At 44.0% G+C, this 27887-nt stretch overlaps 3 protein-coding genes and 1 long non-coding RNA gene across 7 annotated transcripts in view; 1 reads left to right on the forward strand and 3 right to left on the reverse strand.

Moving 5' to 3' along the window:
- Window positions 1–220: 220 nt before the first annotated feature.
- Window positions 221–2226, reverse strand: LOC148645240 (cytochrome P450 2K1-like; the record flags this gene model as incomplete). Its single annotated transcript, XM_088613113.1, has 4 exons — window positions 221–417; window positions 1044–1139; window positions 1467–1616; window positions 2019–2226. Coding segments are annotated over 4 exons (642 nt in total), but the record flags the coding sequence as incomplete, so codon positions are not given.
- Window positions 2227–3474: 1248 nt separating this feature from the next.
- Window positions 3475–7832, forward strand: LOC148645241 (uncharacterized). 3 transcript variants are annotated; one of them, XR_015928311.1, is made up of 6 exons: window positions 3475–3763; window positions 4805–4863; window positions 6552–6687; window positions 6846–6930; window positions 7151–7173; window positions 7586–7832. It is a non-coding gene; the product is annotated as an uncharacterized LOC148645241 (long non-coding RNA). The 3 variants fall into 3 exon arrangements; XR_015928309.1 differs by having other exon boundaries at window positions 3479–3763; window positions 6552–6707; XR_015928310.1 differs by lacking the exon at window positions 4805–4863 and having other exon boundaries at window positions 3483–3763; window positions 6552–6707.
- Window positions 7833–13295: 5463 nt separating this feature from the next.
- pam16 (presequence translocase associated motor 16) lies at window positions 13296–16180 on the reverse strand. Its single transcript, XM_088612462.1, has 5 exons — window positions 16042–16180; window positions 15229–15313; window positions 14534–14670; window positions 14012–14077; window positions 13296–13478 (listed from the first exon to the last, which is right to left on the reverse strand). The coding sequence occupies exons 1-5, from the start codon at window positions 16042–16044 to the stop codon at window positions 13383–13385; spliced, it is 387 nt and encodes a 128-aa protein (XP_088468588.1). The 5' UTR covers window positions 16045–16180; the 3' UTR covers window positions 13296–13382.
- Window positions 16181–16818: 638 nt separating this feature from the next.
- The window catches only part of coro7 (coronin 7), a 190661-nt gene continuing 179592 nt past the window's right edge, over window positions 16819–27887 (reverse strand). For both annotated transcript variants that reach the window (XM_088612435.1, XM_088612434.1), the window contains exons 17-28: window positions 27645–27753; window positions 26930–27016; window positions 26009–26151; window positions 24134–24238; window positions 23510–23595; window positions 22548–22689; window positions 21147–21236; window positions 20652–20768; window positions 19636–19771; window positions 18665–18756; window positions 18333–18419; window positions 16819–18152 (exon numbers count right to left, since the gene is read on the reverse strand). In XM_088612435.1, coding sequence (XP_088468561.1) covers window positions 18144–18152; window positions 18333–18419; window positions 18665–18756; window positions 19636–19771; window positions 20652–20768; window positions 21147–21236; window positions 22548–22689; window positions 23510–23595; window positions 24134–24238; window positions 26009–26151; window positions 26930–27016; window positions 27645–27753 — 1203 coding nt within the window. In that variant the 3' untranslated portion in view covers window positions 16819–18143. The remainder of the gene's footprint in view (window positions 18153–18332; window positions 18420–18664; window positions 18757–19635; window positions 19772–20651; window positions 20769–21146; window positions 21237–22547; window positions 22690–23509; window positions 23596–24133; window positions 24239–26008; window positions 26152–26929; window positions 27017–27644; window positions 27754–27887) is intronic.

Consider the following 27887-nt stretch of genomic DNA (forward strand, 5'->3'; position numbering starts at 1 on the left):
ATAATTTACATTTATAAATTAAGAGATGGGTTAGTAGTAGTTAGTGCTTAGTAGTAGCTGGTCACTCCCCAGAGTTAGAAATTTAGTTTTAGATCTACATAAATTAAATGAGTAAAGAGAAGAAAATCAGAATCCGTGTGTCTTGAGCACAGGCTTAACTTAACCTCACAAGCCTTTGTGTGGGTTTAACAAAGAGTCTCATAGAACTTCTGCCAGAATAGCTACTCCCTTAACCCTCTCTCAGAGCACACAGCTGGTGAGGCTGTGGGTTCATAGTGAGGCCCAAAACAGGAGTGAGGTCCAGTTCAGACTCCTGCACTCCTGGAGGGGGAGAGAAGGTGAACTTCTGCAACAGCGAGGTGAAGAACAGGAACAGCGCCATCCTGGCCAGGCTCTCTCCGAGACAAGCCCTGCGTCCTGGGACAGCAAACACCACACGTTAGTCCTCCTCCTCATGGTCTGTGAGTGTCTGTGCTGAATCCTGTACTGTCATCATACTCGCAATGTTCCTCATGAACATCCTTCTAGATTTCAGTAAAACCCCAGTGAGAGGGAAGACATTGTAGATCTGTGTGGAAAAGAAGAAACAGAATATTTTTTTTATTATATGAAGATGTAAGTATATGAAGATAAGTATGTTACAACTTTTGTTCCTTTACATTAGGACAACACAAGACACAGCTCTTCCAATGTATTCATACATTAATTCATTACTTTATTATCATCACTATCAAAACACTATCAGAAGTGTTTCCATATAATGTAAATATTGCCTAAATAAAATAAAACTGCTTTTTGCACAGGACTAGTTACCTAGTTGTTTAGTTGTAGGACTAGTTGTTTTGATCTTCATTTTCAGTTCATTACTCACTTATTAAAGGAAGAATTAAACTGTGGAATTACTTTTCATCTTGCTAGAACATGCTAACATTTAACAGAAACATTAAACTTGCTGCTTATTACAAAGGATTGAAAAGGGATTATTTAGTTTTATTGTACATTTGATGTTAAATTGGCTCCTGTCCTTATGGTTTATTTTGAACCATAATCAGCATGTTCAAACCTGTCTCCATACACTATGGTGGCTAAAATGTTGGAAACAGCACAGTATACAGGTTCCTTGGTTTCAAATGGTTTTCCTGCCAAAGGAAAGAATACAGCATCAGTCTGGAAGAATTCCTGCAGTTGTGTCTCTTTGTACCACCACCCTTGTGTGCTCCCAGTTTCACCTCTCGAACCCCAGTTCACCAGTGCTCACTAGAGCCCAATTCCACTTCTCCCTTCCTGACTCTGTCCCTGATTACTGTCACTGTTGAGGCCTGTTCACAGCTCAGGGGCTCCTGGAGGGAAGAATGTCTCAGCCTTCCATTAAACTGAAAGACAAGAGACAATCTTAAAAGAATCTGAGAGAAAAAAAAACCTGGAAAACACAGAAAAATCAAAATAAAACACTTCATTCCTTCTACCTCCATGTGCTTCAAACACCTCAGTGAGGTACTGGATTTCCTCGATGATCTTTTCCTCACTCACTTTCCTTCCCATTCCAAAATCCCACAGATTAGACAGAGCAAACCTCCTCATCTCCTTCCACGAGTCCCCGTTTGCAAAAACGATACCTATATTCGAGCCAAACACAAATGGGAAGAGTCAGACTGATGACGAGATCTATAAATGAGTGATAACACTGAGTATTGTCTCTACAGTGGACATACTATCCAAAAAGACCTGAAAGAGGGAGTTAAACAAAGCAAAAGGTAACACTTAAACTTGAAAAATTGCAAATAAAAGTTTAGAGAGAATAAAAATGTGTATTTGGGGCACTATGACTATACAGAACTTCAGATTGTATTTAAAATGAAGTACAGCATACTTAAATTAAAGTTTATAGAGACTGCAAAACATGTATTTGGGGCACTATGAATATACTTTGGATTTTATTTAAAATAAAGTACAGTAAGCTTAAATTTGTATTTGAATTCCAAACAAATTATCCTGTGCTTCAGGAGAAACAGTTTTACTCTGTCCGTGACTGGTATCATGAAATATCGGTGTGATGAGTCTGCTCCCAAACTCCTCAGGGTAGTCAACAAGCGCCTCCTTCACTGTCTTGTTACCAGCCAGAACCACTACTCTCATGGGGCCGAGGTGCACAGTGAAGACACTGCCATACGTCTTAGACAACTGGGGCACAGAGAGACAGAGAATTGCACAGCAACATTCAGCAGTTTAACTACAATCAATAATGTACACAGTAGCAAATTTATTCATCTTTATCAACATACAATTCATCAAAAATGTTAGTTAAAAAATTCAGGTGTGTTGCACTCCACTCCACATGACTGCAGTCAACTATATTGAAAAGCAGTCGGGCCTCTGGGAGCAGCTTGGTCCAGGTCTGGGAGACTGGGACTCCTGACAGGCAGCCGGAAACAGCCAACAGGGAAGGCTCCCGGGAGCCTGCGGACTCCAGGGAAGCATCAGATGGACGAGGTCGGGCTGCAGGAGAGTGCAGGGTGGCCCTAGCCACTTGGCTTCAAGCTCTCAGCAGTGCCCACAGATCCGACAGATGTGCTCTCCTGGACACAAGGGCTGGACGTCATAGTTCCGCTGGTAGGGTTGTCCCACTGCCCTCGACTGCTCTGCTGCGAACACCTTTTTCATGTATAACCACGTATTTTTAGGGAATGTAGCACATTGCCCCTGCAATAGCACGGGCTACTTCTCTGTGCATCAAGACTGAGTTCTTGGGCATTCGCCTGTGCAGAACGATTTGTTTGTTTACTATCTAGTAAGTTGTGATTGTTTTGTGGTTTGAATTTGAATACCTCCCCTGTTGTGTACAATACTTTATTCTCCTTTACCATGAGTAGGAAGCATGGAAATGGAATGGCAGTGATTATACAAATAAATTCACTGACATCAGGAGAGAATTGTTACATAATAAACCACATAGACAGAGGAACTAATCAGTGATGCTGGCAGTGCTCTGACCAGCCCACCAATGGGTACATTTCATGTGCTGTATCTGCTGCAGCAACAGCTCTGCACCCTGGGTTCAGAGGCTGGCTGCAGCGCAGACCGCTCAGGCAGGAGGCTTAGTTTCAACAGAGGGGGTTTATTGCTCTTTAGGTTACAGTGGGTGTGATCGGAGGGGTGAGAGAGGGTGGGCGACCACAGTCTCACATGGCAGATCTGCTGAAGAAGAAAGACAAGATGGGGGGACCTAGGAGGAAACAGAAGCAGTTGGGGCCAAGGCTGAGGGTGAAGTGGGAAAGTCCAGCACCAGGGAGTGGTGGGACACCATATAGCCCCCCAGGCGAGTCCTCACTGCCTCTGGGAAAGACGAGGTCTGCTGCCAGGGGGCGCTCTGGCTGGGGTGCAGACGTTAGAGTCCATCTGGAAGGACACGGCCGCGGTGTCACACGGCTGACAGCCCAATGCGGTTTCATCGTTTCTGCCGTTGAAATCGGCGTTTGTGCTGCTTTCGTTTCCGAGCTTAAACGCCTTATTTCTTCAGGGGCGTGGCGTCACTCTGCCCCCTGCAATGGCGCAGGGGAACCGAACCGGTCGGGTTCGTTAGTGCGGCGTCTGTACCGATGTGTGCCATTGAAAGTAACTTCCCAGCTGCTCTAGTTCCCGAGATATAGCGCCTTTTGTTGTTTTTTTTTGGGGGGGGGGGGGGGTCACGTGATAATGTACGACGACTTTAACCTCCAGTAACACCGTCTGGACATGTCAAACACTCTGATCGGTATAAGGATGAGTATGTCTGCAGTTCTGTTTATCTGTGGTGCGGTTGATTTTGCATTTAATAACTAAGTTATTGTTTTATTTGCGTTTGCGTGAACAGGAAAGTGTGTCTCTTAAACCATACAGTAATCACAAGCTGCAGGTTGAGCCTTAAAAAGCGAACATTAGCAAACAATTGTATGTTTTAAAAAAGGCTTTAACGAGCGTGTCAACATTTTTTTTTAATTTGAAGAAGTAATCAGTTTCTCACTGTGTCCATTTTAACTATGCAAATCAAGGGATTGTTAAAGCTTCGACCGGTCTTTGGAGCCACGTACTTAAAAATACTAGAATTAGAATTCAAAAGAATTCCTGTGCTGAAGACCATAACTGTAATATATGTTTTATGCAAAGCAAATTCAGAAACGTGATAAAGAAATGTGAATTTATTTTTTAAGGGTACTAAATGTATCCAGGTAGTTCGTAATACATCAGCAAAACAGCATTGGAAACTATTACTGTCTCACATGCAGATTTCGGAAATATTCGAAAACATTTATTTTCACATAAAATAATTGAACATGTATCTATTAAAAACGTCTTTGTATTAAAGCATTGATGAAGTAGAATTATTGAAACTTTAATTGAACATGGATTTGTTTTCAGTTGAATTAAATTGAAATACTTTATTCATCCCCAGGGATTCAGATCATGAATTGTAAAAGGTTAGGAAGTTGTTGGTTTAGTTTTAATTCAACGTTTCATCGAAAGCTAGAAGTCATTTTCTAAATTCCAGGTAGTGGGCGTGTCAAATTCGATTTTGGGGTACTCGGAAGCTCAGACGGCTGCTCTCTTCTCATTTTGAACTCTTTCTATCCTCATAAAAAAGAAACTTTGTTCGGAAATCTGCTTCCCAAATTAAACGACACACACCGGAATAATTTTCCTCCAGGTGCAAGGGCGCTACTTAAAAGCCAAACACGCAAAAATGCTGCTAGAACCATTTTTAAAGGAGACTAATTGGAAGGTTGATACAAAATTAACTTAACCTGCCTCCTATCTTTTAATTATTTAGGCATGTCTAAAACACGGACTGGAACCCGGAGTTGGGCTGGATCCCGCAGTCTTTAAGATGTACGTAATGTGGAGTACAATCCCACTCCATACTTTTAACTGAGCCGCTGATGGAGTAAACTTTTTTTAAACTTTAATTGAGCGTTTAATTGCGCACGATTTGTTTTCATTTCAATTCAAAATACTTTATTCATCCCCAGGGATTCAGATCATGAATTGTAAAAGATTAGACAACAGCGTCAGAAAGTGTTTCAGAATTTCTGTCTTTGAAGTTTAGATCAAGCAGTGTGAAATATACTGTTAGTGTCTGATAGTCACTCTCACCTGTAAATACTGTATATCACTCATTGACTGTAGTTCCTCAACATTTTTCACTGCATAACCGGTGTATACGGTATATAACAAGATAGGATTTCGATTACATTTGTAAATTCATCAAAATGAACTTGCAACTCTCTCTTAGATCCGACTGTTATGAGTTAATATAAAGCTCCTAAATTCCTGTCGTACAGTGCTTCCACTAGTTTATTGCCAGCCGTTTGATAATATTTTTTTACCCTTTGCTTGAGTACAGTAACTTTCTTCTTATTGTATATCAGATCTCGCAATAATATGAAACTGTGACGCTCCGTTGATAGCTGAGCAAGTTGTTACGTCCTCATCACTATTCTGTTTTCTGTGCATACACTAGTTCTCATTCTATTTACATGCATCGCTTTTGATTTTTTAATCTTTATTCCGAAGGCTTAAACTTCTATGTGGAATCTTGTCAAACGCCGTAAATCATGTCGTGACACCTACTGATATAAAGGAACTAAAGGGATATTCTGGCCAGATAGCAACTGGGGTATAAAACATTTTGATTACTTGAATCGTTTTTAAAAATGATGTCTTTAGAATCTTTTCAGGCATTTTGTTGAAAAATAAAAACATCAAACTTTTAACCTCTCAGCCTTCACGTCTGACACATGACATTCAGGCTCCCCCAAATCTACATCAAATATTGATACTTTATTTTTCCCTGTCAAATCGAAAAGATAAACAAGTCATGTCCAGCCACAAAAAGGGCTAAAAAAGCGCTTTACAAAGGCGTTTCAGTAGCCTTAATTCTTGAAAAGAGAGTAAACAGGCGAACCGCCTCGTCTCGGGGCTGTGACTTGGCTTTAGTCTGAATAAGAGATGTACATGGCCGGTATTCTGCGTGGCCGGCCTGGTGGCTCCGCGGGCTGAACCATCGGACATGTCTAAAGTTCAGAGAGCAGATCGACTCCCGGAGAGTCATGTGAGTTAAAGTCGAGCCCCGAGCCTCCCCGTCAGTCTGAGACCTAATCCCCGGGTGAAGCTCTCATGCTGTCGGGGTGAGTTTGTAAAGGGGGCTGTTCTCTACCACGCCGGCCGTTTTGGGGGGCTCCATTTTCGGGGCCTTCCAAAACAGGGAAAATGGGGGGTTTAAGTCCTTCATGAATGTATAGCTCGGAATTCAATTCTAAAAAGCAGCCCCTTATACCACTGTGACACCTGCAGGACAGGTGTGGCACTAGCAGTGAAAGAGAGGTGCAGTCCAAACTAGGAGCGACAGGGGTCTCTCTCCAGCACATTTCTCTTGATTCGACCAGCTGGCCGCAAGCTAAACGAGTCCGGCGAACAGTTTTGTAGGGGAATGTCACTGAATTGGGTTCTCTGAAAATCCTCAGCCGTTAAATACTAAATTTATGATTTGGTGAGTTCAAGTTTCTATTTATCTTCAGTAGCGTGAGTGTTGAGCCCTTGTAACCGAGTGCACAGCTGTTGTTCAGGAGCCGAGCCCGCCCCCAGAGTGACCTTCCTCAGCGGACACGCCCCGTCCACCTGTTCCACGGGTGCGCCCGGCAAGATGGCGGCGGGGTGAGTGTCTGTGGCGTGAGGTGCGTTTGCGTTTGATTTCTAATTTTCTTATTTTAAATGCAAAAACTCAAATTTGACTTTGAGGAAAGTTAGACAAAAATGTATTGTTGTTGCAACTTTTGTTAACTGCATTTGTTTCTGCTGAATTTGTGTTTTAGGACGCCGAAATGAGTGTCCTGTCTGTTTGAGCGTGCTCTCGAAGTTTCAAAAGTCTGCATTCATCGTTCTTATACTACCTTTCATGTAAGTATGTTTTTAAAGACATGGTATCTCTAGCTCTGTTTCCTTTAACGAAAAAAGCTGTACTTTATCTTAAATAATTTGCTGTATAAAAATTACTGTTTATCTAATTGTTAGTATCCCCACCTTTCGGAATCGGGTTATAATATCGTTTTCCGTTCCCAAATGATCAACTTTGGCAAAGATTAAATGTACTAATTCATATGTTTTCTTGTTTCTCCAGGTGAAGAGTGTTTTTTTTCCGCGGTAAGTTTTATTCCTACCTTACGCTAAACTATTTATATTTGTGCAAAATTGGTGTATTAAAGACGACTCGTATTTCACAGCATTTTAACACCAGAAAGGTTTTCTACTAACGTTTTCGTTTAGTTGTGCTTTTGCTGAATACAAATAGGAAATACAAAAGCGCTGGTTCTTTTTTATGGATTCTTTTATTCATAATAGGCTGAACCTACTTTCTAAATATTATAGTAGTAGGACCGGGGTGTATCTGGGATTTCTCATGTTACCTATTGTTTGCTTGTTGAATTTGAGCGTGTTTGTATGTTTCTTTATTGGGGCAGTTTTTTTAAAAAAAGTTAAGACTTCAGAACTTCAAGTGAATCGATTCTGCAAGTCCGATGTCTTGTTAACTTGATCCTTTTTCTTTTGCCTTCAGTTCTGCGGCTTCTGATTCTCTGCGCTCCGATGATCTCCTTTCAAATCCACTCCAGCAACTCGTCGTGCGTTGGCAGGTTCTTCTCGACAATGTGTGCTGCTTCTTACATTTTATTTTTGTTACCAGTGGCTTGATCTGTAATGTCCGGATTCAGTGCTGTATTTTATTCTTGACCTGCATGTTTTCTGTTGACTGCTGCTATTGTATGTGCTGTGAATTCTGCAATAAAAACTCTCATTTCATTGTCTGCATTGTCCTGTATTTTCGAAGGTGTGAAGGGTTCTCTTGCAGTGTGCGCCACGCACCGCAAGGCGACACCCCATCGCACTGACCTGGAAAAGTGCGAGGACGCCCGCCTTTTTAGATAGTCTGGGGGGGAAAAGGGTCCCTGGGGGGAGGAGAAGGGAGGATAGCTCTAGCCAAGCCCCCTCACTCCCAGCAGGAGGGGAAGGCAGGCTGGAGATGGCCTCGGCCCGAGAGAGAGGAGGCACCCAGGGCGGACTCAGCCCATCAGTCACAGCTTGCAACTGACAGCTTTCTAAGTCCACACCCCAGGAGACCTGCCTCTCTGCAGGGACCAAAGCCACCACCAACCTGCCATCCTCTCCTGCCGGGAGCGAGTGGGCCTGGTTAGAGCTGCGGTCAATCAGCCAGCCCCCGCCTACCCCTCTCCAATGAGGGGGGGTGGGCGAGGCTCGGCTTGATTGCTACCAGACCCCGAGAGAAACCCCAGATACTAAGTTTTTTGGCGGGAAAATCTGGACACGCTTAAAAAGGGGGTAGCCTTTGACCTTTTCAAGTCAAAAAGCGATAGGGGGTCCCCTTGCGGCCACAAACTGTTAGCAAAATCTTTCCGCCAAAAAACTCACCAACACCGGGGTTTTTCAGGGCCAAGGGGTACAGAACTCTGCACAAGAAATGAAAGAACAAAATCAAGGTTCCATCAACAATTTATTGAGCGAAAATTGCATACAAAACAAAGCATTACAATACGTCGGATGTACAGGCTTCGATGTGAAAATTAACAAGCATTTCAATTACAAAGTGTCAAAGCACGGCTACATTAAGGCTTAATGCTTTTACAAGTCAACGAAAACTTTTGCATGCAACTGCAAGGAAAAACACAGAAACACACATCACGTTACTGTTTCTCCGAGGCAGCGGCCGGAATGAAGACTGTAACTTCGTTGCATTTTCTGCAAAACAGAAATCAGTATTAACTTTGTAACAAACAGAATCTTTCAATTAAGTCGAAATAAATAGATCCAGCTTTTGTTTTTGCTGATATGTTCAGCAGATAAAACAATTTAAAAAGACTCACAGTTGGGATAAAGCGCTTAGCGTGGTGTAACAAAAAATGTACCAGTTCAACAGGGTATTGAAGTAGTTTCATTTAAAGGTTAATTTAAAGTCTCAATACTAAATACGCAATACAGCTACAGTGTATCGATTAAAGACTCGCAGATTCTAATGTGCTTTTTTTACGATTTATGAGCAAATTGTTTTCTGAAACAACTTAGTTAATACATAATTAATCCATTTCTTGATAGGTTTCGTTGTTTTAATTGTTCTGATGTAATCTGGAAGCTAAAAATTTGAAACCAAAAAAGAGATATATTAGCAATTTTAGCAGAAAATTATTTCTTTAAACAGCAGCCCTGTGTCGTCGGGTCAAAACCATTTCTGCCCCGGAGAAATCTAGTATCGCCTAGTTTGAGGTTTTTTGAGTTTGAGAAGGTACATCATGTTTTCCAACAACAATGTCCGCTTTATAAATAAAAACATTTATACTTACATCGATAATTCCAGCAGCTGAGCCAAGCTCGTCCTGCCCGAAGACACCAAACTGGAAACACAAGACAGAATTATTTAGACGATTATTTAAAGATAATTTAAACCAAAGTTTCTGTAGCAGTCGGCGTTTTCACCAGGGTAGATAGCGCAGAAAATATTTCCAAGAGATACGTGTAACGAAATGAATAAAGCGTTTATACTTAGATAAGTGCATGTCCTGCCCGAAGACACTAAACAGAAAACACAAAAAAGCAGAATTTAGAATGTAAGACCATTGAAACCAATAAGTATTCTTTGCAAGCGAATTTTTTACCACGAATATAAGAGCACAAACACACAAAATGCTCTGGAAAATAATAATAAAAAACTTTACAAATCCAGGTAAGCTATTTCGGTTTGGATAAATGCACACGCTTGATTTTGTGAACAAAGACTTAGAAATGTTATTTAGCTCCCAACGAAAATACGTGTTTTACCCCCCTTTCCCCTGCGTGGTGTAGACAACATAATTACACGAGTTAATTTTTATCTACATTAAAATGAAGGAAAAATGAAAAATAATCATAAAAGACGCAGAAGAAACTCACTCAGCTCCGCTCTCTCCAGCAGAACCTGGCGCACAGGTGCGCGGGGCGTGGCCTGCGAGAGATGTCATTCGAGTGGGCGTGGCTACAGACTGACGGTGCAGGTAGCTATTTTTCTTGGCTCCACGTGAAAACTTATTAAAGATATCGAGCCTGTTTACAGAAGCCCCCATGAATTACAAATTCAAAATCATTTTTCCCATGGCAATCTGAGTAAATCACAGTTAATGCATTTAATCCTTATTAGTCTTTGACAGCCACAGGAATGTGAATGAAAGAATTTAGCAATATGTAGGTGAGCTGTGGGGTCTGAAGTTCTTTGCAGGACGCTTACTGTTCTATAACCTGATCTATCTGTGCTGTACTTGCTTTACTTAGAGACCAAAGTAGGGAGATCTCATTGAATTAACAGAGTACAGGAGAAGAGGAAAGAGGATGAACATAAGCAAATGCTCATGACATATCAGTCCCTCATCCTTGAGTGTCAGTGAAACGGGTGGAGAGCATAGTCTCTCAGCTGAAGCTGGCTGTAGGGGATTTGAGTTTCTCCTTTGTGATACATCGACTGAGAACACCATTCCAATCATAGCAGGCATTGACAAGTGCTCTGACATAGAAAGAGAAATATTAAGGGTTAGATATCACAAATCTGTAGATGTATAAGTATATATAAGCTATAATCAAGTCATTATCTTTCTCATTATCTTTGTTAATCTGTTTAAGTAGATTGAGCTGTTCTGAAAGGTTTAGAAAGAACACACATCTAATACTGTCCAAGGAAAAGGTATTAAAACGTCATAGTGTCCCTAGAAGGCATCTGTAAGAATCTTGCATTTTGGCTCAAGCCCAGGCTGTGGTGTTTCTTTGAGCCAAAATGGCTTCTGAGCAGAAAGGGATCAGGAAGCAGGTGTGCAATATTGAGTTAGACACACCTGGCCACTCCACATGAGGATTTTAGGGCTTTTGGGATAGGTTCCTACAGAATTAGCCAAGCCCCTGTAATTAATGAAGAGGCTTATAAAAGCTAAGCCTGGAGGACAACATTTAGAGGGGGGATTTGAACTGAAAAGGAACTTAATTGTTATTTATTGGGAGTTGTATTGTTAATATTTTTTGTGGCTCTAAAATACTGGCATTGGTTTTGTGAGAAGAGCAAGATGTGACTGGCTTTGAAAACTCAACCAGAACACTGTTAGTGAAGCCAGCTGATCATCTTTTAGACTTGGAAGTGCAGTGAGTGATGCTGTCCAGTAGGGAGAGCTACATGTACAGAGATGTGCAAAAAGGATATGTACCAGCTCATGGGAAAACTATAATGGGGTGAGTTGAAGTTGTGGATTAAATTTACCATTGCTGAATATACAGGTAGATGTTCAGGGTAGGGTCTTGCATGTGAAAACAACCTGAGCTTTTCCATAGCTTAATGTCTTGATTTCTTTCCAGGATGTGCTATAGGTAAGGGTTAGCTAGCTGCTCTTTTGTACTTCCTCTGAAGGCAGTATAGCCTTAAGTACAGACCTGAAACCCCCTGCAAAACTGAGGCTTCAGGGGTGTGTACAATGCCTTCCATTAAACAATCTTTTGTCTTGGCAGCACACTGTTGCAGGAAAGATGGTATTCCACAAGAATCCCATTCCGAGGGACTAGGTTTGCAGGCTCTCGATGAAAGCTATATACCAGAAAGAGCCCAGTGTGTTCCTGTCTTGGATCCAGAAACCCAGCTGCACAGCCAGTGAGGAGAGATCCCTACACTGAGATCCCAGGTAGGACATGGCTGAACTTGTTTCAGCTTTTGAAATGAGTGAAGATTAAAGATACCCTGGATAAATGCATCAGTCTAACTACCTAGTCCCTTTGTATTAAAGTGAACTTCCCTATGGCAGTATCCTCAAGTCTGGTGTGGAGGTCCTTCAATGATGGCTCATGACCTGGGTAAGACGAGGAGCTCATGTGCTCCAAGCCTGTGGAGTCCAGAGTGTGACTAGCCTGGGTAGGAATGTTGTTCAGTGTGTGTGTGTGGTGTTGGGACTTGGTCATGTCACCTGTCCTTTCCCCCCTGCTGAAAAAGAGCCCTGTTGATCAGATAGGAACAGACTAGCAGCTGAAGCTCTATAACGGGAATGGGACTTCATCTGCCACTCCAATGTGCAGCAAAGCTATTTGGTGTGTATGGTGATCCTCTGACCTGTCATGACCTTGACCCTGATCTTGTAATGGCTGTATCATGTCTGTGCAATAAAGTGGAGGTTTCACTGGAAGTCTTTGTATGCTGCCATTACTTTCTTTAAACTATTACTTGGACATCAGACACTGGTCCCACAACACCAATGCTTTAGTGCTGTGAAGATCAGTGGGAGGACAGTAATTGATAACTATGCTTTCAGTGGCATCTTTTTTTGTTGAAATTTTAAAACACTGCCATCTGCAGGAAAACTTGCTACAGTATCTTAATGTGTCAAGGGGGAGGTTGGGGATACTAGTTATGTCTTAATAGACATATTGCACCTTGGACTAACCAAGGATTCCATTATGTAGTTCTCACACCTGTAGTACACAGATTAAATAGCCTGAGACTGTGTCCTACAGTTGCAACTATTGACAGGACCAAGGGACAACAGGCTTGGCAGTGTTGCTGTCCACAGCAACCCAGGTACTAAACTGGATTTTCTGGGTGAATTACCACCTCGGCTGTGGTTGCTGACTGCAGAGGTACAGAGACACTAAACCCACATGTTCAATTTGTGTATGCAACCTGCCCCAACTGCTAAAGAGCCTTGAGCTGTTATAGTGATGGGAATTGTGTCCGCCACAGTGTGTACATAGTTCATAATTCCAACAGTCTAGAACTCAGTGTTACTATGTTCACTGAAGCAGGAAACATTCATATTGACTAAATATGATGAGCAGAGAGGAACTTAATGTTTTTGTTTACACAATAGCACAGTAAATACTGCTATGAAAAGCAAAACCAACTGCTGCAAGTTAAGGGGCAAACAAAATTGCAGATATTAACCTCTAAACTGTAATCTAGTGCTTTGAATTTTCAGGGTACTGACAGAAGTTCCTGTAGATGGTCTGGCACTTACCTGAAAAGGAAGGTGCTATATCCTTTACAATAAAAGCAGCACCAAAGCTACTTTCAACAGCACAAATGAGCACAAGCCAAGGAGGTGAGTTTCATCCTGTGTGCTGCTTGTGAGGGGACAACTTCATGCTGCTGGGAGGAGCAGATCATTTTAATATTCCTCTCCCTCTCCCCAACACCCCAGTGAATGCATTGCATGCAGATGACATAACCCAGCTATACCAACAAAGTGCACCCAATCCACCTGTCCATACAGAAAAGGGACTTTATTACAGAGGACTTAATTTACAGGGGATGGTGGAGGAGGAGGGGGGCCGTGAAGGGTTCTCCGGGCTCAGGTCTGGTCTTGCTGCTGAGAACTGTGCTCTTTCCTCTTGTCCTGCTGCTGGATGGACAGCTCTTCGTCCAGCCGCTCCTTGGCTCGCGCCACCTGTGGACACAGACGCACCAGCCCCGTTCATGCCCCCTGCTTCACTGAGTTTCAACTCAAAAATAACATGAAAAAGACCACGACACTCCAGTATCATCACAGCAGATAATGCTGTACGAGATGCAACACCAAGCTCAAAATGCACTAGTTGTTAGTTTGGCCTTGTGCAGAGAGGTTTGATATCTCTTGCTCAAGGATACCCGCATCTACAGAATTTGAGAGTGACAGCACTCTCCATTTTGCAAGACCCTGTACAGTACTTGAAACGCATACTGTAGATGACTCGTACATTCCCTTGTGATCAAGCAGTTTACCCGAGACCATGAACTGCTTGTGTTGAGACAAAGACACAAAATTGGTTCTGAGATTCTCCTGCATAAGCTATTTCTCTTTAAAACTGACTGAGATGGACAACCCAGTTCCCCAAGAATCTAGACCCAAGCTTCTGTGAGCTGGACGGGACAACTACGGCGCCCAAATGTGTGAACATAAAGGAGACAGAACAAGGCATCCACAAAATACTGAAAAATCACCTTTGACTGCAGATAGAAGGACCCTCCAACTGCCTTGTCATTCACTTTAAACAGGTGCTCATAGTTCTGAGGGGAAAATGGGGAAAAAACATTAAGTTGAAGTTGAGCATGTCAGAAACGATAAGATTCTCATGACTCTTTCCTAGAAAAAAGATAATTGTCATTTGTAAATGATACAGATAACAGCAAGGAGTCTGCACCCTTGGTCCTGGCATGAGCAATGATACAGCGCTGGTGGGATGTTAGTTCATCAGGGCGGTGTTGGCGAGATTTGTTGCATTGGCGTGGTTACAATTTGCCGCTAAATAATTTCCCTTAGGGGATAATAAATCTTGAATCTCTTTGAAACCGTTCCCGGAGGCTTAAATTCCACCTCTTAACCTAATGGAGCTGATCGTGTGCTCAACAGGACCAGTTTGTCCCGTCTCAAGGTTTTCAGCAGTTGGCGATTTCAAGTGACCTAGCAGACCGACTGGCCTCGGAGGCCTGGAGGTGTGCGGGAAGGTGGGAGAGGGGGCACACCTTCTGGATCTCCTCCGGGGAGAGCTTGGAGATGTTGAGGATCTGCTGGGCTTCCTGTAGCGTCATGCCGGTGATGCTGGAGGCTGCGGCCGACTGCTGGCCTGCACTTCCCCGGGCCTCTGCCGCTGCCCTGCTAGCTACGCAGAGACACAGGCGGAGCTCGGGTTAGTACGTGCGGGGAGAGGGGGGGAGACTCTTCAACTAGGACAAGCGATCAGGTCAGACACTGTTCGAATTTCACATCTGTTTAATTTTTAAAAAAGGCATCTATCTCACAACATGACACCCTGTATTTGGAACCCAGGAATACCCGCATCATTTTCACAGCGTCATTAAGTTACACACCCAAATTAGAAAGGGCAAAGGAAGAACTGAGGAGATGTCGAGTTATGCAGCGAAATAACTTTCACCTCTGCAGGTTTCACTTTTCATGGCCCGGCGACGGGCTCCATGCTGCAAAAACACCAGCTCTTCTCTCACAGACGAGCTCCGTTATAGAAGCACGTTACAACGTGAGAAAGCAAAGTGCAACTACAGTAAAAGATATAGAGCCGGGTGTCCACATGATGGAACATGACACACGGTAAAATATGCAATAGAACGGGCCTGGGGGAGATACTGTAGACTGCCATAATGCTGAACAGGTTTATAAGGGGTGTCTCTGTTTCTGCCGAAGGGTCTGATTAGGGACTCACCAGCGAATTCCTGTCGCAGTGCCCGGGCAAAGGCTCTCCCCACCACCTGTGCTCCCATCACGATGATCTGAGCCAAGTACCTGGCCTGCAGAGCACAGAACAAGACAGAGAAGGCTGAAAGTGAGAAGCCATTCATCCCCTTTTTTTCAGTTTGGCTGCTACCAGCTTATCCACTTAGGAGTCTGACAAAGCCTTTTCTTCCCAGGATAGCAGGGAGTTTGTTGTTCCTACAGAGCGGTAGGCATCTCCAGACCTCCTGTGATGCATTGGTTTCTGGTGCAGACACAGGCAAAACGATAGCAGGAACACTAGTGTTTGTCTGCAGTTGTCTGCCTGTGCTACGGAACATTTCTGTAGACATTTTTAGGACATCCATAAATTCCAGGTAACCGGGGTCAACAGGTGTTCTGTAATGCAGAACATTCACAAACACACGTCATCCCACACATATTACTATATATTATATATATTAACTATATTATAATCGTTTTTTTAAAATCTTTTTAAAAATGTACAAAATCTGTCCTTGGTAGTACAAGGTCAATGGACATTAAGCAGACAGTACTGAAATATCGTCCTCAGAATGACAAGCAGTGGGTTTTATAATACTCAAAAGCCCCTTCGAGAACAACAACAACAAAAATATATATATATAATCTTACTTAACTGCTATGCGGCAGTCTAGTTTCGTATAGCATCAGGTCAGAAATGTTGAGCTATCTCACGTGTAACACTGCAGCTTATTAGCTAATGATCCCCTCCGCTTTATCACTTCTCTGTAACAGCTATAAACCATTAAAAGCATTTACTCACCATAACATATACTTAAATTTACAGTGTAGTTCCTACTCCTCTGTCACATGTACCACCAGTCCAGAAATCATTCAAGGTCACCCGGGGTTCAGAGGTTAAGGGGCAGCAAGATACAACAAAGATGAGAAGAGAAGTAAAATGATAAAGCAGATCAAAGCTGAAGAACACTGCCGACTAGTGGCTGGTGGTTATAACTACAGTCGTTTCTGAAGGACTAGGAGAATAAACACGTTGAGCGTGTTTTCAGTAATATTTTGAGACAATTGGACCCCAATTTGTAACGACAGCTAAAAATTGATTAAGTTAATTTTCTGTTTTTCAGACTAAAGTAGTAGGTACCCATATAAACTATGCTGAAGGTGTCTCCTTATTCTTAAAATTGTTCTTTTTGCTTTCAAACTATCTTGACAATTGATCAGACAACAGATTTTGTTATCTTCAGTGCACCTGTTTTCATAGTGTCAACCGCAATCACCATCTGGTAAACGTGAAAAGTTTTCTCTAAAACGCTGTTAATGTTTTGGAAAAAACAACAACAAATTAATCCCCATTCTCGTCATTCAAAAGAAAGCCAAACACTCACTAACACAAATTGAGATATCTAAAAGGGAAACTAAGATGCCTTCCATTCATTTTTAAATACTGTACATCGATGAGAAGCATATATATACAGTTATTGCTACAGCAGCATTGGTAAACCCAAATTCCAGAACTCACTTCAAATATTGCCGAGCATATTTCAGGTGAAGGCAAAACAAAGAGAGTCCAAACACAGAGTTTTTGTTTTACAGTTTCTGTTTTATTTGTCTACAACACTACATAAAAGACATAAAAGAACAGAAAGGGAGAAGGAAAAGAGATGCATCTTGTTGATTCCGAGTATAAAAACTGCCCAGCCTGAGAAAGAAGTGGGTTGGTTTGTCCCCAGGGCCCAGTGAGATGAGATGAACTGGACAGGGCACGGTGGGGACAGCAGTCGCTCCTGGCATAGCCTCAGTAAGAGGTGTGTGTTCCCTAAATGTGTGTGTTGCATCAAATGTTTACGCCACAGCCATCAACACCTGGCTTCTCCATTTAAAGCAATACTGTGTCCGGTAGGAGTGCGGTGATATTTGAGCAAGGAAGAGGTTGAACTGCCACCCAATCTGAGCTCACCTACATCACAAAACGTACCAACTCCAGACACTGAGTATCGGCACGCGCCAGGCGGCATCCAGATTGCAAATAAAGACAAAAGCAATAATACTGGATTGCACTGGAAAGCCTCTTTATAAAACAGTACCGTGCAGCTTGAGATGTCGATGCAGAAAACGCAGAGCGAAGCACTCTGCCTCTCAGCTTCTTTAGTTGCACAGTGCATTGCGCAATTGAGTGTTTGAGGATCAGGATCATGAGATTCCCAAGGACAAATTCTCTGTCTCTTTTGTTGAGTTTCGAGGAGTGATTTGTGCCAAGAGAAAAGCATTTCCTTTCAAAACGCCTGTTGTTAAAGACGGGCAGGTGGTCAGCAGTAAATGGTCTGTAAGGAATCGCTTGACGCCCTCAGATCACTTCACTGCTTTGGTGAAGTTCAATAAAATACTTTCCTTTGGAACCGAAGAGTTGTGGGATTAGTATGTGACAAGCCATGTAGCACCTGCATCTGCTGCTATCTGGGTACAGGCTGACTAGACTGGGCTCTCTGTGTGTGATTGACTGGGTGCTGATGCCTTTCAAGTCGTACAGCAGGTCTTAAAGCTCTGAAGACAGGCAGGCAGGGTCTTACGGTAACTGTGGGGATATAGAGAGGACCCCAGCTCTGAAGACAAGCAGGCAGGAACTCACAGTAACCATAGGGATACAGAGGGGACCCCAACTCTAAAGACAAGCAGGCAGGGTCTTACAGTAACTTTGGGGATACAGAGGGGACCCCAGCTCTAAAGACAGGCAGCCAGTGACTGTTAGAGGCAGGGTGGAGGGGGACTTGTGGGAGGGGTAGAGTCCGGAATGGCAGGTCGGGTGGGGTTCAGAGGCAGGGAGATGTGTTCAGAAACGGCACGACGATTCCCAGGCAGCTTTTTATCGCTACAGACACCCTGACTGGTCCCAAGGATCTGGTCCCTTTAGTCATCCTGAAACACAAAACACAACATCAGATTATTATCCCCCAGGGCACCGTGAAAGGGTCCGTACAGCCCCTGTACTGTACCTACGAGAACGCGCCTGCGGGCCGTGAGTGTGTGTCTGTGCAGTGCTTTGTTTGTCCAGTGGCGGTCAGTGGGTGCAGTGTGTGTGGCGCCTCATGGCCTCACCCACTCATCCTCTTCCACGCCCTGGTAGGAGTCCTGGGGCAGCGGGTCCTCCCGGTTCCCCAGTTTGGCCACCATGGCGCTGAGCAGCTGCAACACAGCAAGAAACAGTCAGAAACAGGACCCCGGTCACCAGTGGCCACTGCTGGGCCCAGTTCTACATTGAGAGCTGGTAACAGTGGAATAGTGATCTCTCTGTAGGGTGGGTACTGCCTCTCAAGGGTGTGTCAGAGACGCCCGTAGCTCTGTGCAGGGCCGTGTGTGAAGTGGAGAGTGTGTGTCGGAGCTCTGTGCAGAGTAGTGCGCGCGGTGCTGTGGAGGCCGGCTCAGTCTACCTCCTCCTTCTTCTGTTCGTCAGTCTTCTCCTCGAGGTACACTGACGAGGGCAGGTACTTCCGCACTGGTGCCTCCTTGGGGGCCTCGCTCACTACAGAGACAGACACACGAGTCCCGATGTTCAGCACAGAGCTCTGCGCGAGCCAGCTTCCAGCTCCAGCGTTCCACACCCAAAACACAATTATTAGCCACGAGCATCCAGGTTGTCCTTCCTTATCACATTATATTGATTATTCAGTCTTGCTTCCTGATTACAAAAATTCATCATCTTAATGAGCTAAACCCTTTATGCACATTTGACATCGATTACTTCTTAATTAAAGCTAGAAGCTGTCACTTATAACTGATCCAACAGTTTACGTCTGGGGTTGCCAATCCCAAGCCTGGAGAGCCCCATTCCAGAAAGGCCAACCTGTAAGTTACTGATGAATTAAGCATGTGCTGTACTCAATAAAGTGCACCCTGATTCTTGAGGGCTGAAGGGCTCAGATCCTTGTTCCAAATGTTCTCTGCATTACTTAACCGATACTTAACGAACGACCATTGAAATGGATCACAGTTACAGGTGCTTCAAGCCATCAGAAGTGAATGATTTAATGATTTTCGATCACATTTGCTTGTCATACAGCTCTCCAGGACCAGGACAGGAGATTCCTGACTTAGTCTAATACTGAGAGACTGATCAGAAATGGGATTATTTTCCTTATTAGTCGGACATGCAGTAGCTTGATTCATGTTAGCCTATTCCATGATGTCGAGAAGACAAGAAAATCAAGCCATCATAAGCACTTTGCAAAAATGTGCTTAAAATGCATCACATTCAAGCCATCGGAAGATGCTTTTTTTGCAGTTATTGACTGGTGCAAGAATGGCCCCGATTTCAATTGAGCGCAATGAAAGAGCAGGGTATCTGACATCGCTTGGCCATGGTTCTTGCTCCAGCAGTGGCGCAGTGGCCGCGCTGTCCTACCAGGAGTCATGTCCTTGGGCCGCAGGCTGATTCTGCGGTGCTGCCCGTTAGCTCCCGAAAGCCAGGCAGAGGCCGCCAGAGCCGACTCCCACCATACCGCGGTATCAGGAAAGAGGTCATCCTGGAAGAACTCTTTCTGTGGAGCGCCGAGAGAAAGACACGGATCAAATCAGCCCACTGAACTGAAATTTTCAAAATAAAGATGACACTAGGGTGAATTAAGCAGACAGAGTAGAGTACCAAGGTGGAAATAAGACTCATAATGCACAGCACTGCATTGCACAATATTTCAGGTGCTGTGGTCTGTAGGCTTTTGTATATATTTCACTGATCCATCAGAAAATGTTAAACATACTGTATGACCTCATATCAGCCTATCCAGGATAATCAAAATTACATAAAAACCTCATTGAAGAAGCCTTTGAATAGTTATTAATAATTTTTTTAACTGCTTTATTCAATACAGGGTCACGGGGAAGCCACAATCTCTGCAAACAACGGGCACAAGACAGGGTACAATCGGCCAATTAACCTGCCTTTGGACTGTGGGAGGAAACTGCAGCACCCAGAGGAAACCTATGCAAACCCAGGGAGAACATACAGACTCCACACAGACAGTGCCCCAGGAATCAAACCCAGGGCCCCAGCGCTGTGAGACAGCAGTGCTGACTGCGTCACTGTGCCGCCCCTGTATTAATCAGGGCAATCCTCATCAATGCATCAAGCAGTTTTTTTTCTTTTCTAGGCAGCAGTTAAATCACATTATACACGCAATGTGTGTGTCATGCATCAGTTGGAGTATATTATCAAGGCTGCCTAAGCATGGACTTTTCAATTCCACTGAAATGTAAAAATATTTTTCGAGTTGATTCTTCCTTTCTTGAGAGATCTTCCATAGCAGGCTCTATTAGGTAACTAAGTGGCTACAGTGGTCTTACAGTGGAGGTGAATTGAAGTGCCACGACATCCTACCCCCGGTAATGTCAGTCACAATCTCGTGTACAGCGTGCGCTAACCTTGACGCGGGGCACACGGAACGCCACGGGTTCGATAGAGGTCTTGCTGAGCCGCAGCGCCCGAGCGAACTCTACGTCAGGCACGTTACACTCCGTCTTCGGCAGGAAGACGAGGCCCTGGAAACAGGAAACAGGAAGCTGGTCAGGCGACTGACGACGACAGGGCAGAACCCTACAAGACCACTACAGATTCAAGAGCTATTCCTGAATCATTGCCAGCGACTGAAGACCAGGGGAAACCACTAGATAGTGATCAATTAAAAGTCCTTAGGTCTACCCACTCCTCAAAATAATATCAACAATAATAACAACAAAAACGAGAACTCCAATAAAAGTCCGCAAGTCCCACCAGTCCAAAAGCTTACTTTTTGCAATGAAAGTCCTAAAGAGAACATGGAGGTGGTTTGGGACAAAAATGGGGGCGCATTACACTTGACAGTTTTGCCTCTACACACTTGAGTGCCAGCAGTACACAGATGAATGAAGATCGGGTACCTTATGTGGCTCGGAAGAGTTAAAATGGCTACACTCTAGGAAATAGGGGGACTCCTGCAGGATCTCATAGATGTACACACGGGTGTCGCCCTGCGGGGAGGAAAACAAACACAGCCGCATTTATTCATGAAGGCATCAAAGGGCCGGGTTGTTTATCTGTCCGTAACACGAGAGGGGCAATTACTCTGAAACAACAGCCTTTAGAAATTCCACCTCTTTCCCTGGTCAAGGTCAGAGGAAAATAGCAGACAGTGATGCAGGATTCATTACTGAAAAGAAAGAAATTATCTTCTAGTTCCATCAGCCAGTTTCAATAGGTTTGTGGTTTATATGGGAAATAGCAGTTTGGTCTCAATGTATTTCCTAAAACATAATGTTTTCTACACATTTTACCTAAAAACATTTCAGACTCAGGTTATGCAAGACTATGTTTCTGTAAGCTGGACACCAGTCAGAACCTGAGACCTTCACTTGACACTTATTCTTGAGCCATTTGCTGTCCTATTCTACACACTGCTTAAATCACATGAACGCATTTCTAATATAATCATATGAATATACAAGTAATAGGTTTATTCCATGCTGAAAAAAGAAGAAAGAAAACACAACCTTTCGGCTGTGGAGCCTTCTTCAGGTGTGAATATACTGTACGCATATGAAAATGAAACATATTTGTTTCCTCTAGTGTTGCTGTATGTCATTTCAACATCGCACAAACCACCTTTAGAATAAATCTTCCATCTATCAGGCATGACTGCAGCAGCAAACGTTATAGGAGTTAATGAAAAATAAGTTAGCTACAGAGCATCTACACAATCAATATGACGACGCCATCAGCCTGGGACGTGGAACGTATCCTCATGTCTCTCCACGCCAGACTTTCTCCACACTATGAGCCTGTAAGTAGTTTCCACTTATCTATATGCTTCTATAAAAAAAAATACACTAATTGCAAGTTGTGGATTAATTTATGGAGGTTTTACATCAAGTTTCTGTAACTCAATTGTCACATAATTCTTGCACTGTCTGGATCCTTTTCGACATTGTAATGCATTAGCTTGCTCTTCACCACGTTGATGTATATTTAATAGTAATTAGTTTTTTTATATTAAAACGGTCTGGAAGCAATTTAATATGTATTACGTAAGTGTCTGACATAATTTGGGAAAGAGCCTGAATCCTACTTATTTGTACCTGTGGGTGTGAGCCGACTGCAGGCAGGACTCGAGATCTTCTGGAAGCTGGCTCAAGCCTATAGAGAAGCAGGCTGCCGTGTGTGCGATACAAAGGGAATCTGCATCATTAGCAGAAGTGGGTCTCAGCCCAGTCCTGACTGAGCCCAGAAAAAGCACACATGACTGTATCTCTTGCACTTGCACACACTGTGGTGAAAGGGCTCACCTTGCCGGTGAGGATGACCGTGCTGGTGTCTTCGTCATAGAAGGGGATGAGGGTGGAGGGGGACACGTCGGTGCCCACGGAAGCCACCGGTCCTGAGGCCAGGGACTCCACCGCGTAGAGGTAGATCTGGCGTTCGCTTCGGCTGCCGGGCAACAGTAACCATAGCAACTGCATCAGAACCACTAACACTAAAGAGGGACACAGTGGGCCCTTCAGCGCCACAATCACGTTCTAACATTCAGAACCTGAGACCCTCACTTGACAATGATTCACATTCACATTCAAGAGACAGTTTACTGAAACAGTTTACTAAATTATTGTATTCAGTTTTGCATCCCCATACAACAATCTTCCAGCCATTGTGCACTCAGTATGCATTCTTAGCTATGCTGTAGGAGAACAGGGTTAAGAATTTCAGTGCTCTATGCTTACTATTTACATAAAGAACATCCTGCTCAGATTAGGAAAGGGAGAGCCTGAGATTTAATCTGATGTCTTGTGATTGTTGTACCTGGTCAGGCACCTACAGTATAAGAATCAGGCATGGAAAAAAGCTTTTCTAGGTTTGACCATAGATGATTGTCTGTTAGAATGAGCAGCATGGTCTTGACATTCATTTTCATTCATTTTTCGGCAATGGAGTAGCGATTTAAGGACACAAAATGCCGATGCATCTCACAGAAACCGATGAGGACAGAATAAGTGGCAGACAGTGTGGTCCAGTAAAACTAGCTGGATTTTAGAAGATCTAAACTACAGTGTGCAGGTGGTGGGAGAGGGGCTATGTTAGTAGCCCAAGCAGTTCCTTCAGGAGCTCTGGACCACCTGTACACGGGGTTTGTGAAAGATGCTGGGGGCTGATCTGAGGCTGGAACTGAGGCAGGACATTTTATATAGTTGCCTAAGCTGTACAGCCGAAGGGGGTCGCATCCGGTGCCGAGCTCAGAAACAGGTGTCCCTACCTGTCAAATCCAGACACCAGCAGGTACTGGCCAGCGCAGGCCCACACCACTCGGGCACCACGGGCCCCTTCAGGGCCGGGACCCTCCTGCAGGAGAGAGGCAGGGAGAGAGTCACTCTGGGGGGTTCGAAATGAGTTTTAATCTGTTACAAAAAAGGCCCATCTCTGGAGAACACCCGCCACGAGCGTCTTCCTGTAATGTTCTGTATTCAATCGTGCTCAAGGGGATTTTATCATCTGAGCACAGTCAATTTCTGGGGTTAACATGTCGTGTTTAGGAAAGCCATAGGACAAACATACTGTATATATAGAATTAACCTTTCAGTCCTACATGCACATTTCCATATTTCAGACAATGGTTTGCTCTACATAGTTTAAACGTTGCATTAATTTTCTGTAAATACTACACAACAGGTATTTGTGTAGTATTTGTTTCATCACCTTTAGTCACATTTCATACAGTACAATCGATCCTACAGGAAACACAACAAGACATTGCTCAATGTGTCCATGGTACAGGACGGAAACAAGCTAAAGTCATGCAGTACAGCATGCGAACTCATGCCACGAGTGTGAGGTATTTAAATGGCACAGAGCTTGGCCAGCGTGAACGAGACTGTCTTACCTGAGTGGGCTCTGTGGACTTGCGGGGGTCATAAATGCGCATTTTGCCATCTTTGCACACGGTGGCCAGGAACTTACCATCCGGACTCCAGGCCAGGCTGAAAATCTGGAATAGAGGGGAGGAAGATCTCATATTCATGCAGGAATCGCTAAATTCTGACAGAAAACCTATGAATATTGAGCAAATCGTATGATGGTTTGATCACAACACAAAGTTGTTAATAGCCCTGAAAATAAGTTTCGGATACCAGCTCTTAACCTTCATGGCATTTTATTAAAGGACCAGGGGCAACCAGAAGTTTATTCCTCCATTTTAGTTGAGAATTTACCTGAGTTGAGTACTAACTTTTAAGACCACTACCTTGGAATGTGGTTCTAGTTGCACTGGGGTCAGAGGTCAGCTAGCGGAGTGCCCACAGTGGGCTGCAATTGGAACCCCATTGTGCCGCTGTTCCCCATCAATTTAGTTCAAAGGTTTTCTCAGCATGACAGATCCATCACAGAACTGCCAAAGAAACAATACAGACCCTCCCCTCCCTCCTCTCTTAATCTCATTCCTGTGTGATGGAGGGTGTGTGATACTGTATGTCCACCTGTGTCCCCCGGGCTGTGTCCTTTTATTAATCTAATTCCTGTGTGGTGGGGTGTGTGTGATATGTCCACCTGTGTCCCTCAGGCTGTGTCCCTCTCTCAGTCTCAGCTCTGTGCTGTGGGGTCAGTGTGATTTAACCACCTGTGTCCCTCAGGCAACTACACTGTAATTCATATGGCTTATATTTGTCCAGCCCTAATAAGAGTTACTGTGTGTCAGGCATTTCAGACAGAATTGGGTGTAAAAGGAGTCACTGGTGCAGTTATATTCTGGACAGTGCAACAGGAAGTGCATTTCTGCCTCAACTTCCCCTGTCTTGCAGTGAATGCAGTTCTCTCTGGACAACCAGGTCTGCCTGTGTCGGCCTATTTCACTGACCAGGCCGTGGTATCTGAGCTTGTATTTCATCAGGATCTGGTTCTGCATCGTATCTCTGAGAGTGGACAGGCCTTCAGTCAGGGTGTGTTAACTGTTCAGGGCCTGAAAGCACTCCAGTCTGTGATGTGGGTTTTTGTAATCCAATGGTCTGGATATAAATGTTCTATAATCATGTTGATTGTGATATTTCAGGGCTTGAGCAATCTTCTTAATGCTGCAGGAGTATTTCTCAGGTCATGTTCAGTGAACAAGGGGATGTGATGTTACACATCTCAAACCCACTTTCCTCAAACACCTCTGTAATAATTATTACCTGGTCCCTGAAGGGACCCGTCCTGATCGCAAGTTCTTTATAAAACTCTTTTACAATGTATGTTTTAGATTATACAGTTCGTGCAGCAGCTAATTGCACCATGCTCTGGCAGACAGAGAGGACGGGGAGGGCAGAGTATATAAAGGGTAGATTCACTCATTCTCTAACGCAGGAAAAAACACTCTGTCCTGTGTCTGTAACCACATGGCTGCTGCTAAATAGGCTTCTACTGAATGTTTTGAGTGTTAAGGACAGGAAATAATGTCCTGCATGTATATTTTGCATTTATCTTGCACCAACTACAGCACAAAACTACTGTGACACAACAAACTACAGTCCTTCACTCAAGAGGAAGGTAGCTTTTCTCGAGCATCAGAATCTCGAGCACCTCGAGGGATCAGGTGTTATTTCTCCACACGACAGACGACAACTTCTAAGATCTTCAAAGAGGTGCTTTAACATCTACCTTGTTCCTTTCAATAAAGATTTTCATGCACTCTGAAAGAGGCATCAGGAGACGTGCACGGGGCAAAGCTCTGCTTCAATTAGCGAATGCAGAGGCGACCGGGCAGCTGGTTCACATGACTCAGTACCTGGTCCTGATGTCCCCTCAGCAGCTTGACCTCCTTGCCAGAGTCCAGATTCCACAGGCGCACAGTCAAGTCGTAGGAGGAGGAGGCCAGGATCCCAGAGGCCAGGGGGTGGAACTTCAGCGAGTAGATCTTCTCTGTGTGACCTGGAGCACACACAAGCAGGGCTCAGAGCTCAAACAACCAATTCACTGAGAAAAATTTCAGGTTTTGTCCAGTTTTTGGCCATACTTGCTTCTGGGTCTTTTCACAACAAAACAGTCAATCATATGCTTTTTATTCAGCTCAACAAGGGAAAATCGAAATTTTCCAATGAAGTGTGATTGGACCTATGTTCAGAGCTTAGAATAAATCAGAGGTGTATGGTTTAGAGTGAACTGGACAACTCTCAAATATTATCATTGAGCTACAATTCCATAATGATGAACCTTTACCCCAGCTGTTGACCCTGAGAATCACAAAATCCCTAATTTTTAAGAGATAAAACAGAAAAAAAAAACAAGCAAAACTGAAAACGTTAATAAGAGAACATTAGCCTTCAGGAAAATCATTTACTGTTTTTTTTTTTTACCGCAGCAGAAAATTATAGAATGGTATCACTCGTAGATTTCTGGAAATAGCCTGTTTCTCTCTTTGATTAACAAGTTGTTTTGAGAATCGGTATTTCACAGAGGGAAAGAAGTGCCCAGCAGGTGTTATTCTCTAGAGAAGAAGGCAGGTTATATTATCTCATCTTGTAGGCTCATGAAACTTCCAATTTATCCTCTGCCAATCCAAAACAGATAATCCTTTCACACGATACGAAAGATCTCACTCCAAACGATGTGTATGCTACTATTTTCGTCCATTCGCTTTGATGCTGAGGCGGACTTTGATGGTTTGGGATTTCCCCCCAATAAAGACGTCGAGCTACCCGTGCCCTACCCTGGAGAATACGCTCCGGCTCTGTCAGGGTCTCCGTCAGACCCCCCTTGGGCACCAGCCACACCCGGATCTTGGCGTCTTCACCCGCTGCCAGAGAAAGAGATACAGTCACAGGTCACTGAGTCCGAGAAAACATGGCGGCAGAGAAAATACAAACGCTCCCAGATTGTCTAAATAGTGTTTTGATATTTGGTCAGCACCGGTTCTGATGTTAAAGCTGGATTGTGGAAAACCCAAGGAAAACATCTAAAATATTTTATCCCTAAATGTGCTGAGTACGTTGAACAATCTTCACCCTTGCATTTGACTGGGTGAGTTGCTCCTGTAGTTTGAGGTAGCAAAACACCTGTAAAAAAGGAAGCTAGTTTTGTGAGCAGGTAAAGTATGATTATATGGAAACTGCACAATTATATAAAAACATATAATAGCAGCAGTGTGGAGCAGTGCTTAGGGCTCTGGATCGGAGGGTTGTGGGTTCAAATCCCAGGAGGGACACAGCTGTTGTATTCCTGAGCAAAGGTACTTCACTCAGGTAGCTCCAGGAAATGTCTGAGTATGAGTGGGTCTCCAGATCATCACCGCAGATGAGAATTTGTTCCCAACTGACTGACCTGGTAAAACGCAGGACTACGAATGTGGCACACTCTGCCAATGCTTAGGAGTGGACAGCTGAGGTCGGGCCAGTCCCAGGAGCGGGAGAGAGGCAGAGCCTTACCCACGGCCAGCCTGCAGGCGTTGAAGGGGTCCCAGCAGAGGTCGGCCACCGCTGAAGTGTTCTGGATGGTGGGAAAGGAGGTGTCGGGCAGGCGTCCGGGCTGCGACAGCTGTGCGGAGGGTCAAGACAGGACTGGGTTTCTACCTGGGGGCCAAAGCCAAACAACCTCCCTCCCAGACTCGCTACAGAGTCTTGGCAGACTCACGAACTCCAGTTAATGAGTTCATTTGACTTAAAAAAACT

The sequence above is a fragment of the Lepisosteus platostomus genome, chromosome 19, assembly GCF_059453375.1.
Source record: "Lepisosteus platostomus isolate fLepPlt1 chromosome 19, fLepPlt1.hap1, whole genome shotgun sequence".
NCBI classification, from domain to species: domain Eukaryota; kingdom Metazoa; phylum Chordata; class Actinopteri; order Semionotiformes; family Lepisosteidae; genus Lepisosteus; species Lepisosteus platostomus.